Genomic DNA, 10,230 nt, shown 5'->3' on the forward strand with positions numbered 1-10,230 from the left:
CTCTTGTTTTGTTCATGCCTTTGGTTTGCCACCAGACCAGCTCACCCACAAGACACACACATAAAGCATAACTGCATATAATCGCATTGCGGACCATGTCGTGTCCTACTGTGGCGAATCGTTTTGCAACTGCCACACACACACACACACACATATATATATATATATATATTATACGCACATGTATATACACGTACATTCGTTGGGACAAGTGTTCCTTTCTTATGTCTTTTTTTATTGCGTACGATATGATTTGTTTGAAAGTACTTTTAAAATAATTGAAAGCGTGTTGGTGAAAATGTTTTTGAAAGAAACTCCTAAGCAAAAACACAAGAGAATATTGGAAAGACACTTAGGGGGTGTTTGTTTCCCCTCACTAAAGTTCACTGGACTGGACTAGACTAAAGATTAGTCTAATCCTGTGTTTGTTTCCCGGCTGAACTAGCTTGAATGGGATTAGCCAGGAGTCGTTTTCACTAACAATCTCACTAGCCGTTCTTAGCATGTCCCCTCGAAAACCATCGGACTAGCTAAGAACTTCTTCGTCCTGCTCGAATCACCTCCCCTACGTCGATTTTGATAGCACAAGCTTCGAGCACGGCTTCATCTCCGATGACGAACTCGTTGACTTTTTCATCTCCGACGATGACCTCGTCGACTGGGTCATCTCCACCATCTTCTTCTCCTTCGCTACTTCGCTATTGCCATCGTTTGTGGCTTTGAAGCTACTGATTTTGGATTTGCCTTCAACTTGCCTCCTCATCGACTGGGTCATCTCCACCATGAATGCTTCGCAATCTCAATAAATCAATTTTTGTTTTGGGTTTTTGAGTTTTTTTTTCTTTTGGTTTCTAGGGGTTTTTTTTTCCTGGGATTTGCAGGTTTCATTGGTTACTGGAAGGCTTGCCTTTCTTTTTGGAATCTCTGAAGGCTTGGCGAATGGTTAAGCAACAAATTCTCTTAATTAAAGAAGAAAAGCAAGAGATTCATGCATAATTTGATAGAGAGAAAATGATGGAGAAGAGAAACGAGGAAGGGTAAAGGAACGAAAGGGAAAGAAAATGTGCTTGGGTCCATTCATTTCCAGACTTCACTGCCCTTTAATTATTAATTTTTGTTTAATTTTTAAGCCAAAAGTGAATTAAAAATGGAAAAAAAAATATAGTCTGTGACTTAGTCCGACACTGCACCAAACACTTAACTAAGCTAGTTTAGCTTAGTCTAGTCTAAGCCAATCCAGTTTAGTCCCTGAAGCTAGTCCAGTCCGAGATAATACGGTGTAACAAACACACCCTTAAAGCGCTTCCCAAACACAAAAATGCAAGTGAACCCCAATCCAGATTTATAGCCCCTGAGAGAGCGAGAGAATTTGTTGGCAGAGCACATGTAACTTGCAAATTTGAAAGATCTTTATCAGGATAAGATGGTGTTACTTGGGTAGCGGTATTCAAAATATTCAGAAGCCCAATTCAGGATTTTGGGCCATAGGCTTAGGTTTGTATTTATCCTCTGCTAAACAGTTTTGGGAGGGATCAGCCCGGAGTCCGATCTCAAGCCAGGGCCATACCAAGTAAACTCATGCGTCTAATAAGCCCTTGGAGTTGTCCCGACTGCTGTAATGGGTTAAAATTAAGATACATTCAGAGTTCAATTCGCTCCAATTTACCAAAAGAAGCTCGTATGTTTAAAATGACACTAGTTTGGACGTCGAACATTTCTCTATAATTTCTCAATTTCGATACAAAAGGTTGGATGAAAGTACAATGGAGATACAAATGCCTTACGGTTAAAGTGAATTCAGTGGACTCAACTCTCTCTCGACTTGGACGGTCCAGTTTTGAGGTTAGAGAAGTAGGATCTGTACCTCTGTGCTAATCCAAACAAGCCTAGAGTGCCTCCAGTGTGAATCATCACCACCGTTGCACCTCCTTCTGCTTCCTGTTCACGAAGGATCGTTGCCATCTCCCACGCAGCGAGTGTATACACTGGATCCACCAAAATACCGGTTTGTTTTGCAATGTGTTGGCATGCCTCTACTTCCCCTTCTAAAACATTGCCAAACCTGACAGATATAGGGCAGGGTTTAACTTATATTACAGAAAACAGATGAATATATAAATGAAATATTGTAGAAGCTGTGGAGAGGATGACAGGCTACTTACTTTCTTGGATGGCGACGTTCTACCCAGTGCACGATTCCTCTATCCATTTCATCGAAGCAGCTATCAATTTGGGAACCAAAATGCCTCTTGAAATCGGAAATCAAGCGCTTCTCCTGATGTCTATACCCGTCAACTGTACCAGCCAGCATCACTGCGGTTACCTCCCATGGAAGCCTGACACGACGAAAAAGAAATAGTTTAAATGCGGCAATTGACAAAAGTCTGCTTGCACAAGAAGCTACGTTATTTAGATGACATTTTTAACATGTTTGAGAAATAATACGTATGAGAACATACCCCAAACATATGGCTCCAAGTGCTAAACCAACAGCAGTTGTCCCAGTTCCAGAATCTACAACAAACTTCAAGGGCCTCTCTTTCCCAAGTAAGTGATTCTGGGATAAGTACTGCACTAGGCGAATCAGACCTGAGAAAACAAATTAGGAGAAAGCAAGACCGAGCCGTCAAAGATGTGTGAAATTGCAGACATGAAACAAGGAGCAGGAATGTTGGGGGATTGGATTCAAAAATCAGATGTGCTTACTGACATCCAATAACTATATAACACCCCCTCCCCAATTAAAAGAATGCGGATATGTATACATGGAACCAAAAAGAGGTTTATTTATTCCTAAAGTTACGTTACCTAGTAATGCTACAACATCTCCTGCACCTTCGTTAACGATTGCAATTTTACAAGGACGGTCACTCTTCCAAGCATCCGTTTGCAAAAAATTCTGAGAACCATCATCTTCTCTCAAAGAAGCCTCCAAAATATCATCGAACCATACGACACTACTACTACTGCCTGCCAAATCATCAGCATGGCTCTTTAGCATCTTTTCCCTGTTGGCATACAGAGATCTCGGAACATACGTGACACTTCCATACATTGTTGAAATCAAGTTACAGCCGGTCAGTATTTCTGGCTGCTCCCCTCGTAGAAGCAAGTGTGGTTTAAGTCCTCTCTCTGAACATGAAACAGCTGCAGAACACAAAAATGGCCATATATGAGCAAGGATGCACATAGCTCTTTACACCAAAATTGCAGCTATATCCCATAGCAATTGCAGCTAGAAACTACCTACCAACAGCTGCTGTATGTGCGCTTTGACAGCCTCCGCATGTGACCTACACAATAAAAAAAAAACGTAGCTGAATGCCATTTGGTCTCGAAAGGAATTCAAATTCAACAAATCACAATCCTGAAAGTTGAACACAATATGCATGATGCAATGTAATCATCCCTCACAATCTTAGAAGGATCAGAATCTCACCACATGAGTCACGGAATGATCTTCCACGAGGGGAATCAGCGCGTCCAACTTTCGCGCTTTATTACCATTTATCAACGGATGCAACAAATCATCCCTCACAACAAAAAAAGAAGGTTCTTGATCATTCTTGCTCATCATAAAAGATGGGTTGGTATTGTTGGAGAAGGAAACATCAGACAAGGCTTTGGCTGGCTCTGCTACTTTGTTGCTAGAAAACACTATTTGGTGAATTTTGGCATCAGGGGCAGGCAATGCCCATCTTCTATCAAGCAATTTTGACACAAAATCTCCACCACGCAAATTCAAATTGGAAACACACTGCCAAATTGGGGCAAAAATAAAACACTCATCAATCTGCAACACGTACGACATTATAACAATTTAATTAAAATCCGAAGTCATGAGCATGCAGGACCGATTAAATTAAACAAAGGGTTATCGTTTTAATCCAACTTTAATCCAGAACTAATATGCAAAATCCAAAATTTAGTCCAACCCATTACTTGCAACAGAAAGCTTAGCCTGGCTTCAATGGTGAGAGGTAGAGAGAGAACCTGAATCCGACGGCCTTTCGAAACGACGCCGGAGTGAAAGCCGCGGTTAATTGCTGCCGAAATCGCGCTCTTACTGGTAAAGCATTCAACTTTCATCCTCATCACACCAGCAGATAATTGGAAGGGGATGATGAACTGGAGTTGGAAAACAAAAAACGTCACAAGATATGGCGCGTTTTATTATTAACCGTACGATGACAAGCCTTAAAGATCGAACGGCGGGAAATGGGCTTAGGGTCCCACCCGGTTTAAGGTTTTATCAAATTTACCGTCTCATCCAACACTAAAACCCCCAAAAATGAATCCTCGCCGCGCCAGTATCGGAACGTCGCCGGAGGCGCTCTGGAAGTCGGGTCGGGGCTCCAAGAAGATGAGCTTGCCCGCGCTTCAGTCGAAGATGAAGTGCGACCCGGAAGAAGGCATGGAAATGAGGCCCGTTGTATTCCGTTTTCAAGTAAATTGTTCGAATGCTTGTGCAGTTTGAACTTTGAACACACGATGCATGTAATGGTAAACGCTCTTAGCCACGTAACGCCCGATCTGATAGGCAATGCCTGTTTCTAAGGAGTCTCAACAACATTTATTTACATTAGATCCCACCGTTCTTGCATTTCACCCTCCTTTTGACGAAAACCAAATTCGTCACGTGACAAACATTTATTGGATGAACAGTTCACTTTTTAAACTCGTAACATTACTTTTTAAACATGTAACATCACAGTATATCGTTTTTAACCAAATCCCGGTAAGAATTTTACCATGAAACAAAGCATGCTCCAAAGTGGAACATTAACGCTGACCAGGAGGAGCTCCATGGGGGATGTCATGTCCCAAATGAAGGCGTAGAGAAGACAGAAACCATTAGCAAACTATCATTACGGCACCAAGGTTTTTTTCCATGACACAGCCTACATTAAACTCGGATTTAGGGTGGAAGAAGCGAAAGATAACCATAATCTAATACAACAAAGGTCGGGCCGAGAGATGCCTTACTCTTCACCAGAACACGAAGGCAAATCGCTACTCTGGCCAAAAATATCAGGAATTCCATCCCAGTTGTTCTCCCTAGTTTCCCAATACCCTCCCACATAACTATAACAACCCTCCTCGTCTTTCCGAAACCATCTTGGCTGCCACCCTCTCTCTTGCAACTTCCTTGCCTGCACAGAATTATCAACAGTTGCTAAATACAATTTCAGAATAGAATATAAGTTTACAAATAAATTACACTGCATACAGGAGCCCATCAATGCCCCGAAAACACCAGGGAAATGGCTTTAGCAACAAATTCAGTTTAGAGCTGAGTCCTGAATCTCAAACTCTCAAGATCATTGGCCAGATATGAGATTGAAGTCATTTTCATTTCAATTAAATTCAAGCGGACATTAGGTTCGCAATTAGAAGCAAGAATGCATGAAAAGAGGAAGATGAATGGATGAATAACGGATCAAAAGGAGAAAGAGGATGTACAGGGGGGTACCTGTCTTTGAAGCTGTTCAAGTCTTAGCTTCTCCGCATTTGCCAATTCATATTCACCATTCTCCAAATGTCTTTGATCTGGCCTTAGCCTTGAGTCCGTCGGCGGTAACTTCTCCAATAAGCCAGGTGTCAGTTCATTAAGGGATATTGCAAAAGGGGAGAAATTGTATCTTGTCTTGGTCACATAGTCATCTCTTTCCCAGAGAAGCACCGCCTCTGTCATTGGATCATAACCCTTTGGTTTTGTAGTTGGATCTCCCAGCACATAGTACATTGCCTCATCCCACTTACCCACCAACATCGCTACATTCTCTCCAGTTCTATTGTCTTGAACAAATCCATGAACCTGAAATTTCATGAATTTATGTAAAGCCCAGCAATGTCTAAAGACTAAGTGTAACATAAACATGAAAATCGGGCAGCAATTGAAAGCTATTGTTCTGGGGAGAATTTAGACTTTAGCCAACCTGATGTGGATTTCGGTCTATGATAGACTGCTCCTTGAACTTTAGCTTGCAGGAATAATTGCCACTGCCCCTGATGCGCATGGTGCCATAGTGGTCACAATAAATTTTTCCTAGTATGATATTGTATATAGAGGTAGTGACCTTGCTCCACTGAAATGTCTCCCCATCCTCAAACTGCAAGGAAAGGGTACCCACAGGATCAAGCTGAATAGAACGCCCCCAAAACTTGCCCTTGAGATTGGAGTCCGCCCAGAATTTCCAACCTCTTCCTTCACAATGACAAGCAACAACCATTGGGTGGTGACTCACCTGAGTGCAAGCTTGTCCTTGTTAGCCAACAATCAATGGTTCATAAACATTTGACAATTATCTGTGATGCTTCAAATTCAATGAGTCCTAACAACACAAAGCAACTAAGAGGCTACTTTTATCTTTTACCGCTCTTCAGACTTAATGGACAGAAATCCATTTAAAAGGGTGCTACTAGACATCAACACTAAAAAATTTGTCAACGTGCATTACCTTTTCAGAGAAAAAACGAAGTCCTTTATCTGGATAGTCAGCCTCATAGGTCTCCCCGAGGAGAGGATTAAAGGGTTTGCACTGCCGACCTTCTGTTGATGCATAGCCAGATACAGCAAAAGCTGCAACGTTTAGAATTCTCATTAAATCATTCCCCTGCACCACATGAAGTCCAAATTAATTTAAGAACTCAAACAACATGGTCGGGAAGAGTAAGCCTGGAGCTAAGGCTAAGATTTGAAGACTATGAACAACACTCCCTTGCTCCAAATTAATTCATGTTCCAAAGTGCAGACAATTAGGTGATGCATAGAATGGGACAGCAGAGGACCTTACCTGCTTTCCCCATTCCGATGCTCGATCAACCAAGTTTGAATATTCCAGATCTTCAAAGCACTTTTGCAACGATGAGAGTGGTTCATTAAAATAAACAGGAAGGCAAACTCCAGACAAGTCCTTCCCAATATTATCCTTGATAATCGACCACAAGCCAATATGCTTCTCTTTCTCCTTGGGTTCTGGCAAATCATCCCTCCTTTTCACGTATGGATATTTAATTGTCTTGATCTTCTCAAGTCCACGCAATCGATCAGAAAAGAAAGAATCTCTTTCAAATATACAACCATTTCCCAAACCTTCCCTGCTCCGGTAGGAAGCACTTCTTAGAGCATCTGAAGACAAAATAATTCATATCAAATTATGTTTCTTTAACTAATCAGAAAGAAAGAATCTCTATTGTATACACACCATTTCCCAAGCCTTCTCTATTCCGATAGGAAGCACTTCTTAGAGCTTCTGAAGACAAAATGTCATATGTATCAAAATATGTTCCTTCATCTTCATCTGTTTCAACATCTGCCCCATCTTGACTTTCGTTATCTGCATCAGAATCACTTGCACTACCCTCAGATAAGACGGAGTAGAAATCTGTGGCATGAGCAAAACCATAATACAGTCAAAACTAACGGTCAAAATTAAATATTCATTGATAATAAATCAGAAACTAGTATGTGGCTTGAAACATTTTTAGCACTACCGAAACTTAAATCATCATTATACATCTCATATTTGAAAACATTTGAGTTCAACAAAATACTAGGATAATGGAAAGATAACCGACCACTAAATCTCCTATCCCCCTGTCCGTATGACTCACGCTCCTTTGTTTCATCCACTACTGTAGTTTCCAGCTCTATTTTTTCTGTCTGCAAAAGGAAATTTAGATAGGGATTTACTTTCCGACTAGCAAGCTTTCCACCACCCTTATTGCAGCACATGTATAAAGCAGAAACTTAGTGATTAAATGCATGGAAATACCTCTAATTGCCTCAATGACTCCAACAGCATCACATGTTTACTCTGAAGACCCTTCAACTGATTTTGAAGCTCTGACACTTCTAAGAGCATAATTGACTCGCATTCTTTGATCACTGGCTCACCAATTCCCTCCTGTGTTAATCTTAGCCTTAGCTTCTCTGTCGAAACAACTATATCTTCCGAAGGTACCAAATCATTGCTCGTAAACACTCTAGGGAAAAGATCTTTAGCACCCAGCAGTGCGTCAATCCATGTAGCTCGGTCCTCTCTGGTCACACACCGCAAGTGAAGAGTTTTAGTTCCTGTGAATATGGAAAGCCGTTTATCATCTGATTTGCTGGCACGAATTGAAGAGACCTGTAAACCAGACCACTTCGAATTCAGTAACCAAAAACCAAAAACTCAAAAGTACAGACCATGCGCATTCGAGCACGCATTTTTATGCATCATCAAACAAAACACAAGCATTCGTCTCAACGTATTCGAGTTTTTGTTGGTCCTTCAAGATTGATGAATACTTTTGGTGGGTATCAATCAATGTTTTTTAAGAATTCCATGAAAAGTATAGGAATAACATTTTCTGTAGCTTTCGACTCCCACCACTCACATTACAAATATACAAACTCAGCAAAAGGACCCAGATAGTAGCAAAAAATAAACTCAATGCATACATACTTCTGATTTACTAAATATAGCATCAGCTAAAAATAGCATTGCTTACTATATCCCAAACAATGGCTTCACATTTCTGTGGTAAGCAAAAGCTCATACCTTCAAATGCACTTCTCCGAAAGGCTTCCACGGCCTCGCCGGACCTCCGAGCCGATTACTGCCCCAATTCGCCTTCTTCATGTACCTCAGCGAGTTCTCTCCAATCACCCTCAATCCCTTCTCTCTCACCTGGCTCACCAAAATCTTGTCCGGTCCATGAACCTTGTAGTACGAAAACACGCCGTCTTCGAGCATAAACCACCGCGACCGCCACCCCTTCCCGTAGTTCACCCACTTGTACAAAATCCCCGCCAAGCTGCCGCTCACGCCGCCGCCAAACACCTTCGAATCCCTAGCTTCGCTGATCGTATCCTCAACCTCGTGGCCCGCCGCGGCGGAAGCCCTGTCCGATTCGGTCCCGGCCGTCGAGACCTGAGCCGAGTAGCTCGGCTTCGAGCCGCAGCTGACGTTCCGGATCGGAGCCTCCGAGCCTACCTGGCACTGACCCGACTGCTTCGCCGCCACCGGGGTGCCCCGGTCCCGATCGATCGAAACCGGCGCAATGCAGCACAGCGGGTTCATCTTCAACCCAATCAGACCATCCAATCAGACAAAAAACGAATCCGATCCTTGCAATCCTTATCCCATGCACATGCAGCGCCGATCACACAGCTCCGATTTGTAGAAATGCAGGACCCGATCCGAAGCGAAAACGAACCGTTTCGGAAATGACATAAAATTCTCGGAGCTTCTGGTTCTAGAGAGAGAAAGTAGAGAGAGAGAGAGTTATGAAGAGCTCTACTCACACAGGTCCATTAAGACACTTCTGCTGCTGCTGCTGCTGCTCAGTAATTACATATTTAAATAACTTAAATTAATTTAATTAACAGCTAAAAAATGGCGTGATTAAAATAATTAATGGCGCAATTAATGTAAATGCATGGGGTTTGGTTTATGGGTTTTTGGGTTGGGGAGGCATAATTGTGGGTGGAGGCAGAGAGGGGACAGCTAACGTGCGCGTTTGTGCGCAGGTGCTAGTGATTGCTGTTGTCCGGTGGGAATTATGAATCTCCCTTGTGAAATTATGGCACTACCCTTGTATGTTTGGCGGGTGTGCAGTCAGTGGATGGGGATGTTTTGGATAATTCGGAGGTTTTTGAAAGCGACGAGTGAACGGACGGACCGGGGTGTCCGTGGAGGGAACGGGGGAGTGGTCGGGTGGGCTGGAGAGCATCGTGGACGGTGGAGCTTCGGGCCAGTTGGGCAATCGATGTGCTTACCGCGAGTGGCTGTTGTTGACTTGCAATCAATAAATATGTTCAAATTTGGGCTAACTGGATTGGCTGTCTGGTTGTGACAGAAATTTTTCAGTTTGAACGAAACATAGAACGATACAAATTACATAGTCGGAGAGAAAATTTTTTTTCTTCAATTGTATAATAACATGTATGTCATGGCATACGTCTCTAGAGATGCCAAACTAATGAGTAAATTGTAGTTTCTTCAATTTTAATTGAATTAGAGCAATAATTATTTAAGTAAAAATCTATTACCATTAATCCCTTAATTCATCAGAATCTGCAGTTCGTGAACTCTGTAAAAATTTTCTTCAAAATACCACTCATTTTAACTTTTTGAAAAGCATAGAAAATGCGTTCCATAATTCCATATTATTTGATTGATCAGTGGATCCACTAACTAACTAATTGACAAAATTAAGGTAATGATTCGATTTGCAGCA

General features: G+C 42.0%; 2 protein-coding genes across 5 annotated transcripts; both read right to left on the bottom strand.

The window, feature by feature from the left end:
- Positions 1-1,651: 1,651 nt before the first annotated feature.
- LOC125471444 (D-cysteine desulfhydrase 2, mitochondrial) lies at positions 1,652-4,547 on the bottom strand. 3 transcript variants are annotated; one of them, XM_048571811.1, is made up of 8 exons: positions 4,263-4,547; positions 3,943-4,128; positions 3,440-3,757; positions 3,251-3,293; positions 2,809-3,147; positions 2,460-2,589; positions 2,163-2,336; positions 1,652-2,062 (listed from the first exon to the last, which is right to left on the bottom strand). In XM_048571811.1, exons 2-8 carry the CDS (start codon positions 4,093-4,095, stop codon positions 1,807-1,809), a joined length of 1,413 nt encoding a protein of 470 aa, XP_048427768.1. In that variant the 5' UTR covers positions 4,096-4,128; positions 4,263-4,547; the 3' UTR covers positions 1,652-1,806. The 3 variants fall into 3 exon arrangements, with proteins under 3 accessions (XP_048427768.1, XP_048427767.1, XP_048427769.1); XM_048571810.1 differs by having other exon boundaries at positions 3,994-4,393; XM_048571812.1 differs by lacking the exons at positions 3,943-4,128; positions 4,263-4,547 and having other exon boundaries at positions 3,247-3,293; positions 3,440-3,582.
- A 118-nt stretch (positions 4,548-4,665) lies between these two features.
- Positions 4,666-9,516, bottom strand: LOC125471443 (oxysterol-binding protein-related protein 1D-like). Of its 2 annotated transcripts, none has more exons than XM_048571808.1 (10): positions 8,550-9,516; positions 7,779-8,135; positions 7,582-7,666; positions 7,209-7,388; positions 6,798-7,132; positions 6,462-6,617; positions 5,940-6,248; positions 5,474-5,818; positions 4,987-5,153; positions 4,666-4,901 (listed from the first exon to the last, which is right to left on the bottom strand). In XM_048571808.1, the coding sequence occupies exons 1-10, from the start codon at positions 9,069-9,071 to the stop codon at positions 4,817-4,819; spliced, it is 2,541 nt and encodes an 846-aa protein (XP_048427765.1). In that variant the 5' UTR covers positions 9,072-9,516; the 3' UTR covers positions 4,666-4,816. The 2 variants fall into 2 exon arrangements, with proteins under 2 accessions (XP_048427765.1, XP_048427766.1); XM_048571809.1 differs by having other exon boundaries at positions 7,779-8,080; positions 8,550-8,687.
- Between the last annotated feature and the right edge of the window lie 714 nt (positions 9,517-10,230).

The sequence above is a fragment of a genome, unplaced genomic scaffold (assembly GCF_019419815.1).
Source record: "Pyrus x bretschneideri cultivar Hongxiangsu unplaced genomic scaffold, Pyrus_bretschneideri_v1 Contig6, whole genome shotgun sequence".
Classification (NCBI taxonomy): domain Eukaryota; kingdom Viridiplantae; phylum Streptophyta; class Magnoliopsida; order Rosales; family Rosaceae; genus Pyrus; species Pyrus x bretschneideri.